Below are 25,622 nucleotides of genomic sequence, written 5' to 3' on the forward strand. Positions count from 1 at the left end.
ACAGTGGCTGCCGAGGGACAAACTACTTCTACATGCAAAATAGACGGTGCACCTGTGCGGCCCATGTAATACAGGAGCTGGGTCCGCACTCATCCTTCCCGCCTGTGCCCCCTACAGGTCTAGGAAGCTCCGCCCTTCTGTGTCAGGTGACTGACACCAGCCTTAAATATTATCCTATTTTCAGGGTAATTTTTATCATCAAATAGACAGTTTCATTTGCTTTTGTTGTTTTTTTACGATTTTGACTAGAGTTTGAAGAAAATAATATTAGGTTAGAGGTTGTAGTTTTCACCTTTGGCCACCAGATGGCAGCACAAGAACTCTCTCCTCTGCGGCTCTGTTGTTATGGTGACTGATCGGAACCTTTCTCTCCCGGAACCTACTGTACGTCCTGTGTTTTCTGGTTGGACGTTTTCTGTTTTACTGATGAGCAGACGAGAGGAGAGAGCTGGTGAGTGACAGCGGGGACTCGGGGGAGTGGAGGCTACTGAGTGTACGGGGAGTGCGGGACTCCTGGTCTACGTAGTAGGCTTTCATGGTGTGTCCTGCAAATGCCTTCCCCAATGTAGTGGTGCTGAGCCGTGTCCGAAACAGCTCCCCCCGCTACAACTGCTCCATCCAGGGCTCCCCCCGCTACAACTGCGCCATCCAGGGCTCCCCCTCTGCAACTGCGCCGTCCAGGACTCCCCCCGCAACAACTGCGCCATCCAGGGCTCCCCCTCTGCAACTGCGCCATCCAGGGCTCCCCCCGCAACAACTGCACCGTCCAGGGCTCCCCCTCTGCAACTGCGCCATCCAGGGCTCCCCCTCTGCAACTGCGCCATCCAGGGCTCCCCCTCTGCAACTGCGCCGTCCAGGGCTCCCCCCCTCTGCAACTGCGCCGTCCAGGGCTCCCCCCGCTACAACTGCGCCATCCAGGGCTCCCCCTCTGCAACTGCGCCATCCAGGGCTCCCCCCGCTACAACTGCGCCATCCAGGGCTCCCCCCGCTACAACTGCGCCATCCAGGGCTCCCCCCGCTACAACTGCGCCATCCAGGGCTCCCCCTCTGCAACTGCGCCGTCCAGGGCTCCCCCCGCTACAACTGCGCCATCCAGGGCTCCCCCCGCAACAACTGCGCCGTCCAGGGCTCCCCCCGCAACAACTGCGCCATCCAGGGCTCCCCCTCTGCAACTGCGCCGTCCAGGGCTCCCCCCGCTACAACTGCGCCATCCAGGGCTCCCCCTCTGCAACTGCGCCGTCCAGGGCTCCCCCCCTCTGCAACTGCGCCGTCCAGGGCTCCCCCCCGCTACAACTGCGCCATCCAGGGCTCCCCCTCTGCAACTGCGCCGTCCAGGGCTCCCCCCGCAACAACTGCGCCGTCCAGGGCTCCCCCCGCTGCTACAACTGCGCCATCCAGGGCTCCCCCCGCAACAACTGCGCCGTCCAGGGCTCCCCCGCTGCTACAACTGCGCCGTCCAGGGCTCCCCCGCTGCTACAACTGCGCCGTCCAGGGCTCCCCCGCTGCTACAACTGCGCCATCCAGGGCTCCTCCCGCAACAACTGCGCCGTCCAGGGCTCCCCCGCTGCTACAACTGCGCCATCCAGGGCTCCCCCCGCAACAACTGCGCCATCCAGGGCTCCCCCCGCAACAACTGCGCCGTCCAGGGCTCCCCCGCTGCTACAACTGCGCCGTCCAGGGCTCCCCCGCTGCTACAACTGCGCCGTCCAGGGCTCCCCCGCTGCTACAACTGCGCCGTCCAGGGCTCCCCCGCTGCTACAACTGCGCCGTCCAGGGCTCCCCCTCTGCAACTGCGCCGTCCAGGGCTCCCCCCCGCTACAACTGCGCCATCCAGGGCTCCCCCTCTGCAACTGCGCCATCCAGGGCTTCCCCCGCTACAACTGCGCCATCCAGGGCTTCCCCCGCTACAACTGCGCCGTCCAGGGCTTCCCCCGCTACAACTGCGCCGTCCAGGGCTTCCCCCGCTACAACTGCGCCGTCCAGGGCTTCCCCCGCTACAACTGCGCCGTCCAGGGCTTCCCCCGCTACAACTGCGCCGTCCAGGGCTTCCCCCGCTACAACTGCGCCGTCCAGGGCTTCCCCCGCTACAACTGCGCCGTCCAGGGCTTCCCCCGCTACAACTGCGCCATCCAGGGCTCCCCCTCTGCAACTGCGCCGTCCAGGGCTCCCCCCCTCTGCAACTGCGCCGTCCAGGGCTCCCCCCCGCTACAACTGCGCCATCCAGGGCTCCCCCTCTGCAACTGCGCCATCCAGGGCTTCCCCCGCTACAACTGCGCCATCCAGGGCTTCCCCCGCTACAACTGCGCCGTCCAGGGCTTCCCCCGCTACAACTGCGCCGTCCAGGGCTTCCCCCGCTACAACTGCGCCGTCCAGGGCTTCCCCCGCTACAACTGCGCCGTCCAGGGCTTCCCCCGCTACAACTGCGCCGTCCAGGGCTTCCCCCGCTACAACTGCGCCGTCCAGGGCTTCCCCCGCTACAACTGCGCCGTCCAGGGCTTCCCCCGCTACAACTGCGCCGTCCAGGGCTTCCCCCGCTACAACTGCGCCGTCCAGGGCTTCCCCCGCTACAACTGCGCCGTCCAGGGCTTCCCCCGCTACAACTGCGCCGTCCAGGGCTTCCCCCGCTACAACTGCGCCGTCCAGGGCTTCCCCCGCTACAACTGCGCCGTCCAGGGCTTCCCCCGCTACAACTGCGCCGTCCAGGGCTTCCCCCGCTACAACTGCGCCGTCCAGGGCTTCCCCCGCTACAACTGCGCCGTCCAGGGCTTCCCCCGCTACAACTGCGCCGTCCAGGGCTCCTCCCCCCCGCTACAGCGGTGCCGTCCAGGGCTCCTCCCCCCGCTACAGCGGTGCCGTCCAGGGCTCCCCCCCCCCCCCGCTACAACGGTGCCGTCCAGGGCTCCCCCCCCCCCCCCCCCGCTACAACGGTGCCGTCCAGGGCTCCCCCGCTACAACGGTGCCGTCCAAGGCTCCCCCCCGCTACAACTGTGCCGTCCAGGGCTCCCCCCCCCGCTACAACTGTGCCGTCCAGGGCTCCCCCCCCCCCCCCGCTACAACTGTGCCGTCCAGGGCTCCCCCCCACCCCCGCCACAACGGGGCCGTCCGGGGCTCCCCCCCACTACAACTGCGCCGTCCAGGACTCCCTCCTCTACAAGGGCGCCGTCCAGGGCTCCCTGCCCCCCCTCCCCGCTGTAGCAGTGATGGCCATAGTACTAATAACAGTGTTGACCCCCAGGACACGTTGTTTTGACCCCTTACTGTTCTCTTCTTGCTGTCAGTGAATGACGATTTGGGAGAGTGATAAATCAGCAGCCGGTAACGTTTACTGAGCAAGAAAACTCTGGAAAAGAACCATGTCTGACTCCGGACACAGCCAGCCCGGCATGTACGTCCCCGGGCGTGCCAGGAGGCGGCGCTGGATGGACCAGGGTCCCCCGGGGAACCTCAACCTGTCTGAGCCCGGCCGGGAGCGAGACCCCATGCTGCGAGACCGCGACCAGGACAAGTGGGTGAGTGCAGAGCCGGGGTCTCGGGCTGCGGCCCTAGTGCAGAGCTGGGGTCTCGGAGTGCGGCCTAGTGCAGGCACCTTTGGGGTGTGCAGGGCGCCACTGACCCATGGTGGCAGCATCGGGTATTACATAACAGTGACGCTTTGCAAAACTTTACAAATTAGAAGTCACTTTCCTTCTTTTCAGGATGTAAATGATGACAACTCCGTGTACACCATGCAGAAAACCCCCATCATCCTGGCTAAGCCCTCTGCCGAGCGTGTGAGTGGTGCATTGTGCCATCCCTCTGTTATTCCTCCTGGTGCTTTTTAGTATTAATTTTATTTTTTCCCGTTCTTTTAGCCTAAGGCGGCGCCCGCTGCACCTGCCCTGGAAAAGCCCATTGTGCTCATGAAGGCCAGAGAAGAAGGGAAGCCCCCACCGACAGCCGAGGGCGCGAGCCTGACACCTGCCGCAGCCACCGCCGCCGCCAAGGTAGAGAAAGAAGGGCAGCGCCCCACACAGCCCGTCTACCAGATCCAGAACAGGGGCATGGCGGCTGCAGCGGCCAACGCCGGCGGGAACGTGGATCGTAAGTGCTGGGCCATGTAGTTCTCCACCTTGGTGATTGTGCAGTCTCCTCACCAGCTCTTCTTCTCTCCCGTCCTGGCAGCGGTGGTCGGGCAGGCGAAGCTTCTCCCTCCTCAGAAGATGAAGCACAGCATCAAGCTGGTGGACGAGTACATGAACTGGTGTGACAGCGCCATCGAGGTGCTGGGAATTTTTTTAAGGGGGTTTTATTATGGCTGAATCGGGTGGGGGAGGAGACAGCTGACCTTAGTTCGGTGTCGCCCCCTTCTGGCTGGTTGCACTCAGCGGTGTATTCACGCTCTGTATGTTATTGCAGTTCTTGCTGGATCAGACTGACGTCCTGGTCGTCGGCATCCTCGGCTCGCAGGGCACCGGCAAGTCCACCATGATGTCCCTTCTGTCGGCCAACTCTCCAGATGACGACCAGAGGTGAGGACCCCGATACGCTAATGGCCGTCTATACGTCACATCTATAGCAGAGCCGCTGACATGTCACGATCAAGGCAGGAAAAATGTCTGCATTTTAAAGGGTTGGACCCCTCCACTTCAGATACTCCCCTCCCCGATAACTGCACCGCTATTTCGCAACAGCGGACGTATGCGGAATATTGATCGACTGCAGTGGTCAAGTGACATGTTTTATTTTTTTTTTAATTCTATATAGGACACTTAAATACTTCTGGACCACTCAGACTATAAACGTCCGGGTGGTCCGCGCTCTGTTCCCCATTGATGTTCCAAAACGTTACTGCAGCCAGACACGGCCCGGCTACTCACAGAGAAGGCAGAGACGGTTCATCACCATCACTGCCTTCACAAGCTGTATGTCTGCAGTAATAGGAAGGCGTGACAGTGCGCTCTCCTCCGAGCCCAGTGATCGTGGGGTTATTGGTTGTGACTCCGTCAGCTCTGCTATGCAGGCTGACCTGAAAACGGCAATTTTTATTTTTTTATTATTTTTTACATTTTAATTATTTTTCTTTTTTTCCTTTTAAGATTGTCGTGATTTAAATATTGTATATATATTTTTCTATTATTATTATATATTTTATTTTACTTATTTTTTTTTTGCTACTTTTTACATATTTTTACTTCCCTGCGAGTATTTTCTTCTTGCATCATATCCTGCTGGTTGCAATATTTATGACGGGAATGTTTCGGAATCTCCTATGAAACCTTATCCATAGGCTACGGGGGGACCTTCTTCAGGAAACCCCCCAACTGCCATAGTAACCCATCAGTACCCCACAAGTGTGACCACCCTTCCCCAACCCACTCGCACAGGGCACACCGACATTTCAGCCCCTTTAATGCTGACAAACTCCACTTAACCCCTTCCCACCCGCTAACCTCCTATCCCTATTGTTGGACTCCAGATCGTACGTCTTCAGGATGCAAAGCCAAGAGGTGAGAGAGCGAGCCGGGAACCAGACCAGCGGCATCGATTTCTTCATCAGTCAGGAGAGGATCATCTTCCTGGACACTCAGGTAAGCGACGTGCGGAGCGTCGATGACTTCCGTCCTGCAAATTATATTATTTTTATTATTAACCCCTTCGCAACCTTGGGATTTGTCGTTTTTGCATTTTCGTTTTTTGCTCCCCAAAAAACGTAATTCTGGCGTTTAGAATTTTTTTCTCGTTACGCCGTTTACCGATCGGATTAATTATTTTTTTATATTGATAGATCGGGCGATTCTGAACGCGGCGATACCAAACGTGTATGTGTTTTTTTTTTTTAATTATTTTATTTTGAATGGGGCAAAAGGGGGGTGATTTAAACTTTTATATTTTTTTAACATTTTTAAAAACCTTTTTTACACTTCTTTCTTGCTTCTATAGTCTCCATAGGAGACTAGAAGCACCAACTGTCCGATCGCCTCTGCTACATAGAGGTGATGAGCAGATCACCTCTATGTAGCAGAAATGCTCCTGTGCTATGTGCGCCGACCACTAGGTGGCGCTCATAGCGATCCTTACATGACAACCACTGGAGTCGTGACCCACGATCACGTGACGGGGTCGCCGATGGGCGGGGCTTAGGACGTGCTTCCCGGAAGCGCGAGTTAAATGCCGCTGTCAGAGATTGACAGTGGCATTTAACATATTAACAGCCGCGGGTGGATCACGATTCCACCCGCGGCTGTTGCGGGCGCATGTCAGCTGTATTAATCATCTGACATGTGCTCTGTACAGTGCGGGCTCAGCGCCGGAGCCAGTGCTGAACAGGGGGTGACAGCCTGGTGCGTACTAATACGCCACAGGATGTAAACTGGTTAATAGTTTTTTGTTTTTTTTTTCATTTTTCTAGCCCATGTTGAGTCCGGCCATACTGGACCATCTGATCAATAACGACCGGAAGCTTCCCCCAGAATACAATCTTCCGCACACGTACGTGGAGATGCAGGTGAGCGCAACTTCCAACCAGCACACGGCATAGTATCACTGAAAATCCTGTTTTGCAGAACATGTACTTACAGCCTATGGCCACCAGATAACGCATGGTGATTCTTTAGCACAGTACTTACTCTGCTACGGAATCTCCATCCGCCATCTGGTGGCCATAAGCTGTAATTACATGTGTAGAGATTTTTTTTTTCCCCCAACAGTTGAGCATTTTTTGGTAAAAAAAAGAATATCTCACATTTCCCTGCTTGGTAAACTCAATTTTTTTAATCTTCTTTCAGTCTTTACAAATAGCCGCCTTCCTGTTCACGGTGTGTCACGTAGTCATCGTTGTCCAGGACTGGTTCACCGACTTTAACTTGTACAGGTAAAGTCATACAGCTCAGTACAGGGGGTAACAGATGTATTATCGCTGGGGGGGACCCCTCCAGGCCGCTCCATGCACTGTCTATAGAACAGATGGAGATCGCTGGGTGCGGTACTCGGCAGTGAATCATTATCAATTCTTCCCATTATTTGAGATCTGCTCACGCGTGCCTGGATCGTTACAAGACGTAGAGAACGAGCTGATACAGTCCACGTGACCCGGACTGATTTATTTTTTTATGTTTTGTTGTTTAGGTTTTTGCAGACGGCCGAGATGTTAAAACCGTCCACCCCGTCCCCCAGCCACGAATCGAGCGGATCGTCCGGAGGAGATGACGGCATCGAGTATTACCCGCACATAGGTAAGTCCTCGTAACCGGAGACCTCACCGGCTTTTGGATGCTTAATTTTTGACTCTTTATTAACTTCTTAATGGCCAGAAAGATCCTTAATGGCAGGTCAATTGTAATGCGCTACTTTTTTTTTTTTTTAGTGTTTCTACAGAATAAAGCCAAACGAGAAGATTTCTGTCCCCGATCCTTGAAGCAGATGAACCTGGTGGTTGACAAGCTGATGCTTCATTCGCGGCTGCGCTACAAAGGTAACGGACACCGCAGACTGATGCCAGACACAGTGAATGTAGTCCTGGACCCCAGTGCTGAGACCAATGGAGAAAGTATATATTGCTCTGCCCTCAACTGTAGAGCCGTCTGTGAGCGATAAATCCCCCCGCGGCTCCCGCAGTCCTGTGCAGTGAGGGGCAGACGTGGCACCTGAGCCGTGTCTGCAGGGTGATGTTACTAATGTCACCCTCTCTAGAATTGCTCTCTTCTCTTTAAGGCACTGTCTCCATGTTGGACTGCAACATTTTTCCTGGATTATCCTATGATTTCCTGGAATCGGAGGTGAATTTATTTTTAATACCAACCATGGAAAATGATGGTGATGAGACCGTGTCCAAATCAGGTACATCACCGTCCTCTTCTATGTCTCTTTCACATTATCCTCACTTTCTCATGCTCTCTCTTTTTCACACTGTCACTCTTGCTGTCTTTCGTTGTCTTCCTCTCTCCCCCCCCTCGCTCACCTTCCCTCTCTCCCCCCCCTCGCTCACCTTCCCTCTCTTCCCCCCCTCGCTCACCTTCCCTCTCTTCCCCCCCCCTCGCTCACCTTCCCTCTCTTCTCCCCCTCGCTCACCTTCCCTCTCTTCCCCCCCCTCGCTCACCTTCCCTCTCTCCCCTCCCCCTCGCTCACCTTCCCTCTCTCCCCTCCCCCTCGCTCACCTTCCCTCTCTCCCCTCCCCCTCGCTCACCTTCCCTCCCCCTCGCTCACCTTCCCTCCCCCCCGCTCGCTTGCCTTCCCTCCCCCCCCCCTCGCTCGTCTTCCCCCACCCCCCCTCGCTCGCCTTCCTCTCCCCCCTCGCTCGCCTTTCCTCTCCCCCCTCGCTCGCCTTTCCTCTCCCCCCTCGCTCGCCTTTCCTCTCTTCCCCCCTCGCTCGCCTTTCCTCTCTTCCCCCCTCGCTCGCCTTTCCTCTCTTCCCCCCTCGCTCGCCTTTCCTCTCTTCCCCCCCTCGCTCGCCTTTCCTCTCTTCCCCCCTCGCTCGCCTTTCCTCTCTTCCCCCCTCGCTCGCCTTCCCTCTGTTCCCCCCTCGCTCGCCTTCCCTCTGTTCCCCCCTCGCTCGCCTTCCCTCTGTTCCCCCCTCGCTCGCCTTCCCTCTGTTCCCCCCTCGCTCGCCTTCCCTCTGTTCCCCCCTCGCTCGCCTTCCCTCTGTTCCCCCCTCGCTCGCCTTCCCTCTGTTCCCCCCCTCGCTCGCCTTCCCTCCCCCCTCGCTCGCCTTCCCTCCCCCCTCGCTCGCCTTCCCTCCCCCCTCGCTCGCCTTCCCTCCCCCCTCGCTCGCCTACCCTCCCCCCTCGCTCTCCTTCCCTCCCCCCTCGCTCTCCTTCCCTCTCCCCCCCCCTCGCTCGCCTTCTCTCTTGCCCCCTCGCTCGCCTTCTCCCTCTTGCCCCTTCTCTTGCCCCCTCGCTTGCCTTCCCTCTCTCACCTTCCCTCTCTTCCCCTCTCTCCCCCCCTCTCTTGCCTTCCTCTCTCCCCCCCTCTCTTGCCTTCCTCTCTCCCCCCCCTCTCTTGCCTTCCTCTCTCTCCCCCCTCTCTTGCCTTCCTCTCTCCCCCCCTCTCTTGCCTTCCTCTCTCCCCCCCCTCTCTTGCCTTCCTCTCTCCCCCCCCTCTCTTGCCTTCCTCTCTCCCCCCTCTCTTGCCTTCCTCCCCCCCCTCTCTTGCCTTCCTCTCTCCCCCCCCTCTCTTGCCTTCCTCTCTCCCCCCCTCTCTTGCCTTCCTCCCTCCCCCCCCTCTCTTGCCTTCCTCTCTCCCCCCCCCTCTTGCCTTCCTCTCTCCCCCCCCTCTCTTGCCTTCCTCTCTCCCCCCCCCTCTCTTGCCTTCCTCTCTCCCCCCCCCTCTCTCGCCTTCCTCTCTCCCCCCCCTCTCTCACCTTCCCTCTCTTCCCCCCTCTCCCCCCCTCTCTTGCCTTCCTCTCTCCCCCCCTCTCTTGCCTTCCTCTCTCCCCCCCTCTCTTGCCTTCCTCTCTCCCCCCCCTCTCTTGCCTTCCTCTCCCCCCCCCCTCTCTTGCCTTCCTCTCCCCCCCCCTCTCTTGCCTTCCTCCCCCCCCCCTCTCTTGCCTTCCTCTCCCCCCCTCTCTTGCCTTCCTCTCCCCCCCCTCTCTTGCCTTCCTCTCCCCCCCCTCTCTTGCCTTCCTCTCCCCCCCCTCTCTTGCCTTCCTCTCCCCCCCCCCTCTCTTGCCTTCCTCTCTCCCCCCCCTCTCTTGCCTTCCTCTCTCCCCCCCCTCTCTTGCCTTCCTCTCTCCCCCCCCCCCCTCTCTTGCCTTCCTCTCTCCCCCCCCTCGCTCGCCTTCCTTCCCCCCCTCGCTCGCCTTCCTTCCCCCCCTCGCTCGCCTTCCTTCTCCCCCCCCCCTCGCTCGCCTCTCCCTCTCTCCCCCCACCTCGCTCGCCTTCCCTCTCTTCCCCCCCTCGCTCACCTTCCCTCTCTTCCCCCCCTCGCTCACCTTCCCTCTCTTCTCCCCCTCGCTCACCTTCCCTCTCTTCCCCCCCTCGCTCACCTTCCCTCTCTCCCCTCCCCCTCGCTCACCTTCCCTCTCTCCCCTCCCCCTCGCTCACCTTCCCTCTCTCCCCTCCCCCTCGCTCACCTTCCCTCCCCCTCGCTCACCTTCCCTCCCCCCGCTCGCTTGCCTTCCCTCCCCCCCCCCCCTCGCTCGTCTTCCCCCACCCCCCCTCGCTCGCCTTCCTCTCCCCCCTCGCTCGCCTTTCCTCTCCCCCCTCGCTCGCCTTTCCTCTCTTCCCCCCTCGCCTTTCCTCTCTTCCCCCCTCGCTCGCCTTTCCTCTCTTCCCCCCTCGCTCGCCTTTCCTCTCTTCCCCCCTCGCTCGCCTTTCCTCTCTTCCCCCCTCGCTCGCCTTTCCTCTCTTCCCCCCCTCGCTCGCCTTTCCTCTCTTCCCCCCTCGCTCGCCTTTCCTCTCTTCCCCCCTCGCTCGCCTTCCCTCTGTTCCCCCCTCGCTCGCCTTCCCTCTGTTCCCCCCTCGCTCGCCTTCCCTCTGTTCCCCCCTCGCTCGCCTTCCCTCTGTTCCCCCCTCGCTCGCCTTCCCTCTGTTCCCCCCTCGCTCGCCTTCCCTCCCCCCTCGCTCGCCTTCCCTCCCCCCTCGCTCGCCTTCCCTCCCCCCTCGCTCGCCTACCCTCCCCCCTCGCTCTCCTTCCCTCCCCCCTCGCTCTCCTTCCCTCTCCCCCCCTCGCTCGCCTTCTCTCTTGCCCCCTCGCTCGCCTTCTCCCTCTTGCCCCTTCTCTTGCCCCCTCGCTTGCCTTCCCTCTCTCACCTTCCCTCTCTTCCCCTCTCTCCCCCCCTCTCTTGCCTTCCTCTCTCCCCCCCTCTCTTGCCTTCCTCTCTCCCCCCCCTCTCTTGCCTTCCTCTCTCCCCCCCCTCTCTTGCCTTCCTCTCTCCCCCCCCTCTCTTGCCTTCCTCTCTCCCCCCCTCTCTTGCCTTCCTCTCTCCCCCCCCTCTCTTGCCTTCCTCTCTCCCCCCCTCTCTTGCCTTCCTCCCCCCCCTCTCTTGCCTTCCTCTCTCCCCCCCCTCTCTTGCCTTCCTCTCTCCCCCCCCTCTCTTGCCTTCCTCCCTCCCCCCCCTCTCTTGCCTTCCTCTCTCCCCCCCTCTTGCCTTCCTCTCTCCCCCCCCCTCTCTTGCCTTCCTCTCTCCCCCCCCTCTCTTGCCTTCCTCTCTCCCCCCCCCTCTCTCGCCTTCCTCTCTCCCCCCCCTCTCTCGCCTTCCTCTCTCCCCCCCCTCTCTCACCTTCCCTCTCTTCCCCCCTCTCCCCCCCCTCTCTTGCCTTCCTCTCTCCCCCCCTCTCTTGCCTTCCTCTCTCCCCCCCTCTCTTGCCTTCCTCTCTCCCCCCCCTCTCTTGCCTTCCTCTCCCCCCCCCTCTCTTGCCTTCCTCTCCCCCCCCCTCTCTTGCCTTCCTCCCCCCCCCCTCTCTTGCCTTCCTCTCCCCCCCCTCTCTTGCCTTCCTCTCCCCCCCCTCTCTTGCCTTCCTCTCCCCCCCCTCTCTTGCCTTCCTCTCCCCCCCCCCTCTCTTGCCTTCCTCTCTCCCCCCCCCTCTCTTGCCTTCCTCTCTCCCCCCCCCTCTCTTGCCTTCCTCTCTCCCCCCCCCCTCTCTTGCCTTCCTCTCTCCCCCCCCTCGCTCGCCTTCCTTCCCCCCCCTCGCTCGCCTTCCTTCCCCCCCCCTCGCTCGCCTTCCTTCTCCCCCCCCCTCGCTCGCCTTCCCTCCCCCCCTCGCTCGCCTTCCCTCTCTTCCCCTCCTCGCTCACCTTCCCTCTCTTCCCCTCCTCGCTCACCTTCCCTCTCTTCCCCTCCTCGCTCACCTTCCCTCTCTTCTCCCCCTCGCTCACCTTCCCTCTCTTCCCCCCCTCGCTCACCTTCCCTCTCTCCCCCCCCTCGCTCACCTTCCCTTTCTCCCCTCCCCCTCGCTCACCTTTCCTCCCCCTCGCTCACCTTCCCTCCCCCTCGCTCACCTTCCCTCCCCCTCGCTCACCTTCCCTCCCCCCGCTCACTTTCCCTCCCCCCCCGCTCGCTTGCCTTCCCTCTCCTACCCCCTCGCTCGTCTCCCCCCCCCCTCGCTTGCCTTCCCTCTCTTCCCCCCTCGCTCGCCTTCCCTCTCTTCCCCCCTCGCTCGTCTTTCCTCTCCCCCCTCGCTCGCCTTTCCTCTCCCCCCTCGCTCGCTTTCCCGCTCTTCCCCCCTCGCTCGCTTTCCCTCTCTTCCCCCCTCGCTCGCCTTCCCTCTCTTCCCCCCTCGCTCGCCTTCCCTCTCTTCCCCCCTCGCTCGCCTTCCCTCTCTTCCCCCCTCGCTCGCCTTCCCTCTCTTCCCCCCTCGCTCGCCTTCCCTCTCTTCCCCCCTCGCTCGCCTTCCCTCTCTTCCCCCCTCGCTCGCCTTCCCTCTCTTGCCCCCTCGCTCGCCTTCTCTCTCTTGCCCCCTCGCTCGCCTTCTCTCTCTTGCCCCCTCGCTCGCCTTCTCTCTCTTGCCCCCTCGCTCGCCTTCCCTCTGTTCCCCCCTCGCTCGCCTTCCCTCTGTTCCCTCCTCGCTCGCCTTCCTCTCCCCCCCCCCCTCTTGGCTTCCTTCTTCCCTCCCCCTCGCCCGCCTTCCCTCTCTTCCCCCGTCGCTCGCTCTCCCTCTCTCCCCCCCCTCGCTCGCCTTCCCTCTCTCCCCCCCCCCTCGCTCGCCTTCCCTCTCTCCCCCCCCCTCGCTCGCCTTCCCTCTCTTCCCCCCCCTCGCTCGCCTTCCCTCTCTTCCCCCCCTCGCGCACCTTCCCTCTCTCCCCCCCCTCGCGCACTTTCCCTCTCTCCCCCCCCCCTCGCTCACCTTCCCTCTCCCCCCCCCCTCGCTCGCCTTCCCTCTCTCCCCCCCCTCGCTCGCCTTCCCTCTCTCCCCCCCCTCGCTCGCCTTCCCTCTCTCCCCCCCCTCGCTCGCCTTCCCTCTCCCCCCCCTCGCTCGCCTTCCCTCTCCCCCCCCTCGCTCGCCTTCCCTCTCCCCCCCCTCGCTCGCCTTCCCCCCCCCCCTCGCTCGCCTTCCCCCCCCCCCTCGCTCGCCTTCCCTCCCCCCCCCTCGCTCGCCTTCCCTCCCCCCCCCCTCGCTCGCCTTCCCTCTCCCTCCCCCCTCGCTCGCCTTCCCTCTCTCCCCCCCCTCGCTCGCCTTCCCTCTCTCCCCCCCCTCGCTCGCCTTCCCTCTCTCCCCCCCCTCGCTCGCCTTCCCTCTCTCCCCCCCCTCGCTCGCCTTCCCTCCCCCCTCGCTCGCCTTCCCTCCCCCCTCGCTCGCCTTCTCTCTTGCCCCCTCGCTCGCCTTCCCTCCCCCCTCGCTCTCCCCCCCCCTCGCTCGCCTTCTCTCTTGCCCCCTCGCTCGCCTTCTCCCTCTTGCCCCTTCTCTTGCCCCCTCGCTTGCCTTCCCTCTCTCACCTTCCCTCTCTTCCCCCCTCTCCCCCCCTCTCTTGCCTTCCTCTCTCCCCCCCCTCTCTTGCCTTCCTCTCTTCCCCCCCTCTCTTGCCTTCCTCTCTCCCCCCCTCTCTTGCCTTCCTCTCTCCCCCCCTCTCTTGCCTTCCTCTCTCCCCCCCTCTCTTGCCTTCCTCTCTCCCCCCCTCTCTTGCCTTCCTCTCTCCCCCCCCTCTCTTGCCTTCCTCTCTCCCCCCCCTCTTGCCTTCCTCTCTCCCCCCCCTCTCTTGCCTTCCTCTCTCCCCCCTCTCTTGCCTTCCTCTCTCCCCCCCCCTCTCTTGCCTTCCTCTCTCCCCCCCTCTCTTGCCTTCCTCTCTCCCCCCCCTCTCTTGCCTTCCTCTCTCCCCCCCCTCTCTTGCCTTCCTCTCCCCCCCCTCTCTTGCTCTTGCCTTCCTCTCCCCCCCCTCTCTTGCCTTCCTCTCCCCCCCCTCTCTTGCCTTCCTCTCTCCCCCCCCTCTCTTGCCTTCCTCTCTCCCCCCCCTCTCTTGCCTTCCTCTCTCCCCCCCCTCTCTTGCCTTCCTCTCTCCCCCCCCTCTCTTGCCTTCCTCCCCCCCCCCCTCGCTCGCCTTCCTCCCCCCCCCCTCGCTCGCCTTCCTTCTCCCCCCCCTCGCTCGCCTTCCTTCTCCCCCCCCCCTCGCTCGCCTTCCTTCTCCCCCCCCTCGCTCGCCTTCCTTCTCCCCCCCCTCGCTCGCCTTCCTTCTCCCCCCCCTCGCTCGCCTTCCTTCCCCCCCCCCCTCGCTCGCCTTCCTTCTCCCCCCCCCTCGCTCGCCTTCCTTCTCCCCCCCGCCTTCCTTCTCCCCCCCCTCGCTCGCCTTCCCTCTGTTCCCCCCTCGCTCGCCTTCCTCTCCCCCCCCTCTCTTGCCTTCCTCTCCCCCCCCCCTCTCTTGCCTTCCTTCTTCCCTCCCCCTCGCCCGCCTTCCCTCTCTTCCCCCGTCGCTCACCTTCCCTCTCTCCCCCCCCTCGCTCACCTTCCCTCTCTCCCCCCCCCTCGCTCACCTTCCCTCTCCCCCCCCTCCTCGCTCACCTTCCCTCTCTTCCCCTCCTCGCTCACCTTCCCTCTCTTCCCCTCCTCGCTCACCTTCCCTCTCTTCTCCCCCTCGCTCACCTTCCCTCTCTCCCCCCCCTCGCTCACCTTCCCTCTCTTCCCCCCCCTCGCTCACCTTCCCTCTCTCCCCCCCCTCGCTCACCTTCCCTCTCTCCCCTCCCCCTCGCTCACCTTCCCTCTCTCCCCTCCCCCTCGCTCACCTTCCCTCTCTCCCCTCCCCCTCGCTCACCTTCCCTCCCCCCCGCTCACCTTCCCTCCCCCCCGCTCACCTTCCCTCCCCCCCCGCTCACCTTCCCTCCCCCCCGCTCGCTTGCCTTCCCTCTCCTACCCCCTCGCTCGTCTCCCCCCCCCCTCGCTCGCCTTCCCTCTCTTCCCCCCTCGCTCGTCTTCCCTCCCCCCCATCGCTCGCCTTTCCTCTCCCCCCTCGCTCGCTTTCCCTCTCTTCCCCCCTCGCTCGCTTTCCCTCTCTTCCCCCCTCGCTCGCTTTCCCTCTCTTCCCCCCTCGCTCGCTTTCCCTCTCTTCCCCCCTCGCTCGCCTTCCCTCTCTTCCCCCCTCGCTCGCCTTCCCTCTCTTCCCCCCTCGCTCGCCTTCCCTCTCTTCCCCCCTCGCTCGCCTTCCCTCTCTTCCCCCCTCGCTCGCCTTCCCTCTCTTCCCCCCTCGCTCGCCTTCCCTCTCTTCCCCCCTCGCTCGCCTTCCCTCTCTTCCCCCCTCGCTCGCCTTCCCCCCTCGCTCGCCTTCTCTCTCTTGCCCCCTCGCTCGCCTTCTCCCTCTTGCCCCTTCTCTTGCCCCCTCGCTTGCCTTCCCTCTCTCACCTTCCCTCTCTTCCCCCCTCTCTCACACTCTCTTGCCTTCCCCCCCCCCTCTCTTGCCTTCCTCTCTCCCCCCCCTCTCTTGCCTTCCTCTCCCCCCCCTCTCTTGCCTTCCTTCCCCCCCTCTCTTGCCTTCCTCCCCCCCCTCTTGCCTTCCTCCCCCCCCCCCCTCTTGCCTTCCTCCCCCCCCCCTCGCTCGCCTCCCCCCCCCCCCCCCCTCGGTCGCCTTCCTTCTCCCCCCCCCCCCCCCGCTCGCCTTCCCTCCCCCCCCTTGGTCGCCTTCCTTCTCCCCCCCCCCCTCGCTCGCCTTCCTTCTCTTCCCCCTCCCTCGCTCGCCTTCCTTCTCTTCCCCCTCCCTCGCTCGCCTTCCTTCTCTCCCCCCCACCTCGCTCGCCTTCCTTCTCTCCCCCCCACCTCGCTCGCCTTCCTTCTCTCCCCCCCCACCTCGCTCCCCCTCCCTCGCTTGCCTTCCTTCTCTTCCCCCCCCACTCACCTTCCTTCTCTTCCCCCCCTCACTCACCTTCCTTCTCTTCCCCCCCACCTCGCTCGCATGCCCTCGCCCCCCCCTCGCTCGCCTTCCTCCCCCCCCCCTCGCTTGCCTCCCCCCCCCCTCACTCACCTTCCCTCTCCCCCTTCGCTCGCCTTTCCCCTTTTTCCCCCTCCACCCCTCACTCGTTTTTCCTCTCGCACCACTATCGGACTCTCTCTTTCTCACGCACTCCCTGACGCTGTCTCGCTCACCTTCCCTTTATCTCCTTTTTGCTCCATCTCTCTCCTCTCTCCCTGCTTTCTCTGGTGCTGGATTAGTGACATTTTTGTCTGTCTAGATATTATAGTTTTATGTATATTTCTGTGGTTTTTTTTTTATCAGGGTCAGGAGGAAATTCTGCTTCTCTGCTCCTGCCGGGTTACAAGGGGCACCCCAGCTTTCACACCATGATCAGTAAGCTTCGCAGCCAGATGATGTCCATGTCACGGCCGCAGCTGTCACACACCATCCTGACCGAAAAGAACTGGTAAGGAGATCGCTGATATCACTCCCTCTAGAGGCCGTGCCGGGACATGTCTGAGCGCCATTACCATAGGCCAAACTCATAGGGATTATTTGTATTTTCTTAGTTTTAAATAGTTTTTGCTGTTTTAGGTTTCACTATGCCGCTCGTATCTGGGACGGGGTGAAAAAGTCATCGGCACTCTCTGAGTACAGCAGATTACTGGGCTAGGGAAGACTGGCAGAGCCTCGGTGGGTGCAGGCGTTGTGCGCTCCGGTCGATACACAGGACATAAGGCCAGAAGTCACAAGTGTGGAGTCCAGGACACAACTTGGGGGACTCCCTAGTTATGGCTGTCTGATCGAGGCAGCGTGACCGCAGGTGACGGTATAAATCCCCTTGTCTGTACCGGTAAATCGCCTGCAGTAGATGAGCGCCGGGATGTGACAATCTGTACTGATCACAAGATGTTGTAAATACCTTCCAGAACTGGCGGGCGGCGCCACAGTCGGAGCTTATCCCAGCGATAATGGAGGACAATAAAAATGCAACAACCTGACCAAGCGGTGTATATAACTTACAGAATCCAGCTCTTCTGCCTGTAGTTGGAGTATCGATTTACTTTGTCCCGATCCTGAGTTACAGCGTTCTCGCCCTAAAGCTGCTTGCACACTAGATTTTGTCAACTCTACGGCGCCATGTTTTTCACATAATCTGTCGGTCCAGTCACAAAGGCGTCATGAGAAGAAGTGTGAATTCAGCTCTGGATGTGAGCGGAGAAGACTTACAAGTCTCCGAGGAAGAAGTCTGATATATTCCGTGTCATAAGCCATTTAATAGGTGCGACCACAAATATGTCCGACCCCTTCCAGCACTGACTATTTTTTTTTTTTTTTTGAAGACCACCTTTCATTTTAAGGCGTAGTCTCTTCCCAACATTCAGCAGATTAGTGAGGGTCCACTCATTGCTAAAAAATAACTAGCAAACAAACGCATGATTGCGTACTCAGAGCGGTGTACTGGCCGAACAGAAAGTCTGTGAGCCTGATCTCAGTGAAGTAATGGTCACTTTTGGACCCGTACGTATCTCTGGGAATATGATCATGAAGGAGCTCAGCTCTTCTGTATCCTAGGGTTATTCCCAAAAGAGCACATCCAAGTACTTGCACATCATTGGAGGTCTGATCACTGGGACTCCCAGCATTCACAGTGTTGGGGGTCTAGAAGTTTACCTACATGGGACAAGAGACCCCCAGACCTCTGAAATCTGGAAACCGCTTCAAAAGAACTTTCCCCGAGGTGCCAAGCCCAAGCATCTGATGTTAGCAGGTAATATGGAGCTGCATTATGATGTCTATGACCTTACTGTGTTATTTTTCCTACTTCCAAAATTAATAAAAAGACAAAAAAAAACCAATGTAAACATTTTTAATATTTCCAGTGAAAGCCTCGTGCACTTGAGGGCCTTCTCTTAGATGTACATAGTTGTAATATGGTGACCATAGAAGTCTTTGGGCACATAAAATAGCACCTTCTTAATGTGTTATGGAGTCACAGGAAAGTTTGTCCTCACGGATCGTTGCGTTATCAAGAAATTCTTCCTTGAATCATCGTTGCATGAAACGGAGACACCATGTAGCGGAACACAAGATTGCTTCTTCATGTGGATACAGGGTATATAAACTACTCACAAAAAGTTCGGGATATTTGGCTTTCGGGCGAAATTTCAGGGTGAATCTAAAATGCACGCTAACTTTTTCAGGTGAACTTAATGTGACCTTCTCTAAACTTTTGACTGCACATGTCCAACTGGTCAATGTCTCAGTACTGTTCTCTAACAAGAAGCTTAATGGCAAAATTCACAACAGGTGTTTGATCTATGAATCAGCTAATACATTTCCTGGTTCAATTAGAATTTGTTTTAAACAGTCCTCTTCATCATGCTGTTCACATTTTGACATCATGAGACCAAGACGACACCTACCAATGGACCAACAGTACTGCGCCATTGCAAGACTTCAAGCAGGATCTTCTCAGACGGATGAGGCCACCGAGCTTAGAGTGTCACAGAGTCATCAGCAGGTTGCAACAGGGAGACTGGAAGAGTCCCAGAAAGGCAGAGGAGTGGACGTCCTTTGGCCACATCCCACACTGATGACCTCTTCATTGTGAACAATTCACTTCCAAAACGGATGATGAATGCCACACAACTCCAGGCACATTTAAGATAGTTGATAGGCCTCACAGAGTCACATCAGACCATTCGAAACAAATTACAACAACGTGTTCTGCATGCTAGATGACCTGCAAGGGGGGTACCTGACCACACCACCACTGGACGAGAGATCATTGGGCCTCACTGATAAAAGTAAATTGACGCTGACCAGAAATGATGGCTGCCAACTACAGTACAGACCAAAAGTTTGGACACACCTTCTCATTTAAAGATTTTTCTGTATTTTCATGACTATGAAAATTGTACATTCACACTGAAGGCATCAAAACTATGAATTAACACATGTGGAATTATATACTTAACAAAAAAGTGTGAAACAACTGAATATATGTCTTATATTCTAGGTTCTTCAAAGTAGCCACCTTTTGCTTTGATGACTGCTTTGCACATTCTTGGCATTCTCTTGATGAGCTTCTAGAGGTAGTCACCGGAAATGGTCTTCCAACAATCTTGAAGGAGTTCTCAGAGATACTTAGCACTTGTTGGCCCTTTTGCCTTCACTCTGCGGTCCAGCTCACCCCAAACCATCTCGATTGGGTTCAGGTCTGGTGACTGTGGAGGCCAGGTCATCTGGCGTAGCACCTCATCACTCTCCCTCTTGGTCAAATAGCCCTTACACAGCCTGGAGGTGTGTTTGGGGTTATTGTCCTGTTGAAAAATAAATGATGGTCCAACTAAACGCAAACCGGATGGAATAGCATGCCGCTGCAAGATGCTGTGGTAGCCATGCTGGTTCAGTATGCCTTCAATTTTGAATAAATCCCCAACAGTGTCACCAGCAAAGCACCCCCACACCATCACACCTCCTCCTCCATGCTTCACGGTGGGAACCAAGCATGTAGAGTCCATCCGTTCACCTTTTCTGCGTCGCACAAAGACACGGTGGTTGGAACCAAAGATCTCAAATTTGGACTCATTAGACCAAAGCACAGATTTCCACTGGTCTAATTTCCATTCCTTTTGTTCTTTAGCCCAAACAAGTCTCTTCTGCCTGTTGCCTGTCCTTAGCAGTGGTTTCCTAGCAGCTATTTTACCATGAAGGCCTGCTGCACAAAGTCTCCTCTTAACAGTTGTTGAAGAGATGTGTCTGCTGCTAGAACTCTGTGTGGCATTGACCTGGTCTCTAATCTGAGCTGCTGTTAACCTGCGATTTCTGAGGCTGGTGACTCGGATAAACTTATCCTCAGAAGCAGAGGTGACTCTTGGTCTTCCTTTCCTGGGGCGGTCCTCATGTGAGCCAGTTTCTTTGTAGCGCTTGATGGTTTTTGCAACTGCACTTGGGAACACTTTCAAAGTTTGTCCAATTTTTCGGACTGACTGACCTTCATTTCTTAAAGTAATGATGGCCACTCATTTTTCTTTACTTAGCTGCTTTTTTCTTGCCATAATACAAATTCTAACAGTCTATTCAGTAGGACTATCAGCTGTGTATCCACCTGACTACTGCACAACACAACTGATGGTCCCAACCCCATTTATAAGGCAAGAAATCCCACTTATTAAACCTGACAGGGCACACCTGTGAAGTGAAAACCATTTCCGGTGACTACCTCTTGAAGCTCATCAAGAGAATGCCAAGAGTGTGCAAAGCAGTCATCAAAGCAAAAGGTGGCTACTTTGAAGAACGTAGAATATAAGACATATTTTCAGTTGTTTCACACTTTTTTGCTAAGTATATAATTCCACATGTGTTAATTCATAGTTTTGATGCCTTCAGTGTGAATGTACAATTTTCATAGTCATGAAAATACAGAAAAATCTTTAAATGAGAAGGTGTGTCCAAATTTTTGGTCTGTACTGTATGTTAGAGACATCAAGGAGAGCGCTGTGCATCTGCCACTGTTGTCACCAGACGAGCCTTTGGTGGTGATGGTGTTACAGTGTGGGCAGGGGTGTCTAGTCAATAAAGAACTGTCCTACACTTTGTGACAAGCCCTTACTACTTGAATAGCCTAATTAATCCAGTCATTGTGTCTCTGCATGAACAACACAGGCCTACTCTCACCTTCACGGACAACAATGCTCCAGCTCTTCGAGGTTGCATCATTAAGGAATGGTGGCTAAAGACTGAGGAACCTCAAATAGAGTGGCCTGCACTTTCTCCAGACCTGAATCCTATAGAAAATCTAGGGGATCAGCAGAGTCGCCGTGTAGAGGCTCGTAACTCTGTACCTCACAACCTCAATGACTTGAGGGCCGCCCTTCAAGAAGAGTGGGATGCCATGCCTCAGCAGACAATAACTCCACTTATGAACAGCTGGACATGTCGTTGTCAAGCTGTAATTGATGCTCAAGACCACAAGACAAGTTATTGACACATTGACATTTTGTTGGGGTATACCCACCTCTGTTGTTGGCTTTTGTTTCAATAAATTGAGATGAGGAAATCACCATTGCATGCTTCTACTTAAATGCCCAACTGTCATGATAAAATATCACTGTGGTTTGAACTTTTACATTTTCCATATATTTTGCCCAAATTCCAAATATCTCTTAACTTTTTATTAGTAGTGTATATGACGTAGCGTGAGATAACACATCCAGTTCTGAACTTTTGCCCTAAGGATTCATACAATTTTTTTGTTTAAGGCATCACGAGTGGTTAAAAGGCCTCTTAGAGAACATGTAAGGGTTAATCAGAAGTCGCTAATGCCATCGTCAGCACCCTTGTAGCATCTTCTGCCATGGCTGATAGGAAGCTGCTGAGTGTCCAGTAAGTCGTCCCGAAGGCGACCCCTCCACTTGCCAATGTACCAATCTGCGGAACAAACTGATTTACACATGCAGTCACTATGCGGCCCATGTCTGTCAGACCCTGACTCTTTAGGTGATAGAAAACCAATTCGGGGGTTATCTCCTCCGAAGCAGTTGTGGTTCTGATTATTGACCTCAAATTTTCAAGATCTTTCCCAAAGGTATCCGATAGCATTTTAAGGGATCTCACATCCAGTCCGAATGTTTTCTTGTACTCTTCCAATACGTTGACTAAGAGAGTGAGGTCACCATTGGCCGATAAATATGGAACACACAACATACTATTCGCCCCCTGCCTTTGTGATGTTGCAACGTTCATAGCAGAGACGATGGCCCATTTCCAAATCTGCGCTAGAAAGGCCTTTCTCTTCTTCTCTAGGGCCTGGTGGAAAAAATTGGGCTGAGACAAAAGAAATACATGTCTCTTTTGACTCGGAAGTTCGTCCTCTAGTGTTTTCTGGATGAGGTAGAAGTCATACTTTTCAGGTTCCAGGCTGGAGATTAGAAACACTCGAGGGTTCTCAATACCTCCAGTTCGGAGACCATTTACGCAATCCTCGTGGATTTTTTTCAGCAGATCTTCATCCTTGCAGCAGTTCATCCTTCCTCGTCGACATCCTTTTAATACAGAGTCTATTTTGGATCTCAAAAAATAAAACTTCTTCCCCATGGACTTGATAGCTTCTGCCAACAGGATGTGACATTCTCTGAAACGTTCGGTTGTGATGATCAGAAAAAAGTCATATTGGTGGAACTTCACCAATTGCAGATAATCAATCGGTTTAAATCCGGGACTTCCGATCCCGGGAAGGTCCCAGTATTTCACGTTTCTGTGATGCGGGTGTAAATAAGGTGATGGGACCGTGGTAGTCTCCACCACACCTGTCTTGGCAGAATCTTCTTCCTCATCGCCAAGGCCTCGAATTACATTGATAAAAGTTGACTTTCCTGATCCCGATTCTCCAGTTACGGCAACGTTCAAAGGGACTTGGTCAATGTCTTCCAGGCATCTCTTCACACTTTCTACGGCTTCTGCAAAATCTCTGTTTTCAAAGAAGTTCTTCATCTCCTGAAGTTCATTTTCAGGAACTAAAAGTTGGGAATCCATATCTTTATCTTCAGTCTCAAGTGCTAAGGGGCAAAAAAGAAGACAACACATTAGAACCCATTGTGGACAGAGTGAAGGCAAAAGTAAAAAATCTGCTTTGGGTCTGACCTTCTGAATCGATCAATGCAGTCAAGTACTTTGTATGGGCCCTAAATTGATCTAGCAGGGAATGTCCACTAATGGCTTTAATTGACTATTCATTCTAGCCCCCATACATATGCACGCTTTGTTTGGTCAAGCTTGCACTTGTTTTCAATAGGATAAAGCAAGTAAGCCGTTGCCGCCACCTCTTCTAGAGGCTTATCTCTTGCTAACAAAAGAATTGGACTTTGAAATTTACTATGCCCAATCTTTCTTTCCCACTGACAACATAGTGGGATTGTCATGAGGCCCTCATACACATTAGATAGTCGGTCCTTATGACCTTTGTATGTGAGTACATAGAAGCTGTGCAACAAATAGGATTTTTAATCACGACTGCAAAATTGTTCCATTTGTTTTTACATGCATTGGATCAATTTGAAAAAAAAAATGTTGTAGAAGTCTGCATGTCCTTTACCAATGAAACCTGTCAACTTTATAAAGAGTGAGATTATGGTCACACAATGACTTGTGTCATAGGACAGTAATTCTTTGACAAGTTACTCAATCCAAGACAGGTAGCAATTAGTGATGCTTGCCACTCGATCGAGCATCGGGGTGTTCTGGTATGCTTCGAGTATCGCGGGTACTCATGCTCAAGTACCCGCCCCGCATCTTTCGCGGCTGTTGGATATCAAATAAAAGTGGAGATTTCCCGTGTATTGGCTGTCTTAACAGCCGTGAAACATATTGGTCAGGGACTCGAGCAAGGCTCTTGGGCACCCGCGATACTAAGATGAGGACCCCCGAAACGCGATCAAGTGGCGAGCTCACTCCCTGATCACTAGTAGCAACCTATAGAGGCGAAGTCAAGTGCAACTTGCTATCAAAAATCCAACAGGGTTGGATTTAGTGCAATTTTCACAAAGTGACCTTATTGCCAATCAATTGATGTGGTGTCACACGTGGTCCCATCCGGACCGTACGTACACAGCCACATCGCTGTAGCATTGCAGCTCCCTGATCGGACTTTTGTAACATTTCAGACTTGTGTATAACTTTTGAAAGCTGTTCTCAGGACAATCACTAAAATATCCGATTGACTTCTACAATGCACTCATTTTTGGAGACCTTGAAAATGATAATAAAAATTCCACTTTATATTTTTGTATTATTGTTGAAGACACAGGAGATCTGCAATGGCAAAGTGATAACCAGTGAAACTGAAAGTGCAGAAGGTAGGAGATGTGATTACAGGGTCAGTGTGTGTTATAAGCTCTGACCCTGCACACAGTCGCTTCCTTTTTATATCCGGTTTCTTTTCTCTTTTTTTCCCCATCTATAGACAGATCCTCCCTGATTAGGAGATCTCGTTACATACCTTGCTCTTCGTTTTGTCTTCCTACTTATTCAAGTTGTGGATGTGACGCCATAGGGAGGAGCATGTACATAATGTGAATAATGGAAACTATGTGAAAGAGGAGACGTCACTGGGCGGGAGAGGACATGCCAAAGAACAGGAGCTGCTGAGTGCAGGACATAAAAAACTATGAAAAATGTGAAAGCGTCATAACTTGGGGGCCACGTATAAGGTTTCTCTTTTCACTCCCACCCAACGACACTGCATCCAGGATCTTGCTCTGCTTTGCCCTTCCTCCCCCTACAGCTGCTGCAGATTTTCTGTTTTGTCTTTGCTGGGTGGAAAATCTGCAGTGATTAACTGCAGCTGCAAAATAGATGAAGTTCGTGCAAATCCCATCCACGCACTGCAGAAATGTTTTGTGCAGATATCGTGCAATTGTTTTTTTCCACTTGAAAACCACACTAGTCCAGCGTCGAAATGCTTTCTGGAAATAAAAACCGTTCAACTCTTCTTGGTCCTAAGGATTCTTGATTAGAGCAGCACAGCCTAATATACTGTTATCATCCAAATTGATCAGCTTTAAAGAATTAGGATCCAGAAGGATAGGGATCACGAGCAGAAAATGTTTTCGATATAATTGTGCTAAAATGTTTTCAGGACATTAGTCTAGCAAACCCCACAATAATCCTTTTGCGGAGAGCCCTGCAGAACTCCTAATACCTGCAGCACCCCCCTCAGATCTTCTGATCAGTAGACCCTTGTGATATTTATGTGCGAATCTGAGACCTACACATCATAAGATCATAAGAAGCACCAGGGATGCCGGCAAGTAGGAGGAGGTTCACAGGGCTCCGGATTACTGATGTGGCTGCTGGATCAGATCCTGCAAATCTTTTTGCTCAATTCTAATAATCATTTCTCATTTACACTTTTTGGGCAAATATCAAAGCCTCCTGATACTTTCCGGGGACATTTGACATTCTCTAGAAGGTTCTCAGGTTTCCCACAGTGACGACACCGGGGAGATCACGCAATATCTCACCTTGCCGTCACTGTCACGGATTTTGTCCGGAATCGCGAGCACACGATCCAGACTTCTCATTACGGGGGTGTCGGCAAGCGACCAGTGAGCATATGGCGTCACACCTCCGGATTCCAACGTATGGTATATGTGTATACGTTTTCCTTACGGTCACTGTCAGCTTCAAAATAGCCCGATTATTCATATTATTCGCTGAAATATAATACATGCCTGGGTGGACACCTGCGTTTTGGTAGCGTATGGCTTCGGGGGAGGGAAAGATTATAGCACAAAAGAAACAGAACTATTACGTTTTATATTTAATCCAAAAGGGAGGCAGTGTTATGAAAAATATACAAAGATTTTACAAAGGGGACAATACAATACAGAATATACAGTTACACAAAATAATATGGATTAAAGGAGAAACTTACTCTACCGCTCGCAGGGACGACTCAGCACAGGTGGAGGGGAGATGCTCCAGATTTGATTAGACTGTTATCAAACAGGATCCGTTGCATATATTAAATATGTACTCCCGCAATGAATGAATCTCCAACCTCAGCAAACTATTTTATGCTGAAAGGAGAGAGCCGCCCACACCCCTCTGTGCTGACATCACAGGGGCTGGGCTCCACCCTTCATGACGTTATTAAAAACTCCAACTTCTGGGATAGCTTATCGCGTGTTGATCCCAGAAGCCCAAAAGTGATACCAAATTTTCTATTATGATTTTACCTTCATTTAGAGACCACACATTGCGCCGTTGTGGTCTGCTGTTCTGGTGCTTTTGCGCTACAGCTCCACGGAGGGTTTTCCAGCTATGAAAAA

General features: G+C 55.4%; 2 protein-coding genes across 3 annotated transcripts; one reads left to right on the plus strand and one right to left on the minus strand.

The window, feature by feature from the left end:
- On the plus strand, positions 1-17,651 carry SMG9 (SMG9 nonsense mediated mRNA decay factor). The gene is made up of 14 exons (XM_073655798.1): positions 1-451; positions 3,279-3,509; positions 3,696-3,770; positions 3,852-4,080; positions 4,162-4,259; positions 4,396-4,508; positions 5,456-5,567; positions 6,389-6,484; positions 6,765-6,850; positions 7,105-7,211; positions 7,343-7,450; positions 7,690-7,815; positions 16,108-16,252; positions 16,381-17,651. The coding sequence occupies exons 2-14, from the start codon at positions 3,354-3,356 to the stop codon at positions 16,457-16,459; spliced, it is 1,530 nt and encodes a 509-aa protein (XP_073511899.1). The 5' UTR covers positions 1-451; positions 3,279-3,353; the 3' UTR covers positions 16,460-17,651.
- A 3,306-nt stretch (positions 17,652-20,957) lies between these two features.
- On the minus strand, positions 20,958-25,391 carry LOC141172021 (interferon-inducible GTPase 5-like). 2 transcript variants are annotated; one of them, XM_073655800.1, is made up of 2 exons: positions 25,226-25,391; positions 20,958-22,349 (listed from the first exon to the last, which is right to left on the minus strand). In XM_073655800.1, the coding sequence occupies exon 2, from the start codon at positions 22,324-22,326 to the stop codon at positions 21,097-21,099; it is 1,230 nt and encodes a 409-aa protein (XP_073511901.1). In that variant the 5' UTR covers positions 22,327-22,349; positions 25,226-25,391; the 3' UTR covers positions 20,958-21,096. The 2 variants fall into 2 exon arrangements, with proteins under 2 accessions (XP_073511901.1, XP_073511900.1); XM_073655799.1 differs by lacking the exon at positions 25,226-25,391 and adding an exon at positions 23,789-23,973.
- Positions 25,392-25,622: the final 231 nt, after the last annotated feature.

This window comes from Phyllobates terribilis, unplaced genomic scaffold (genome assembly GCF_046119375.1).
Source record: "Phyllobates terribilis strain yellow unplaced genomic scaffold, ASM4611937v1 Scaffold_12__6_contigs__length_324123572, whole genome shotgun sequence".
Taxonomy (NCBI): domain Eukaryota; kingdom Metazoa; phylum Chordata; class Amphibia; order Anura; family Dendrobatidae; genus Phyllobates; species Phyllobates terribilis.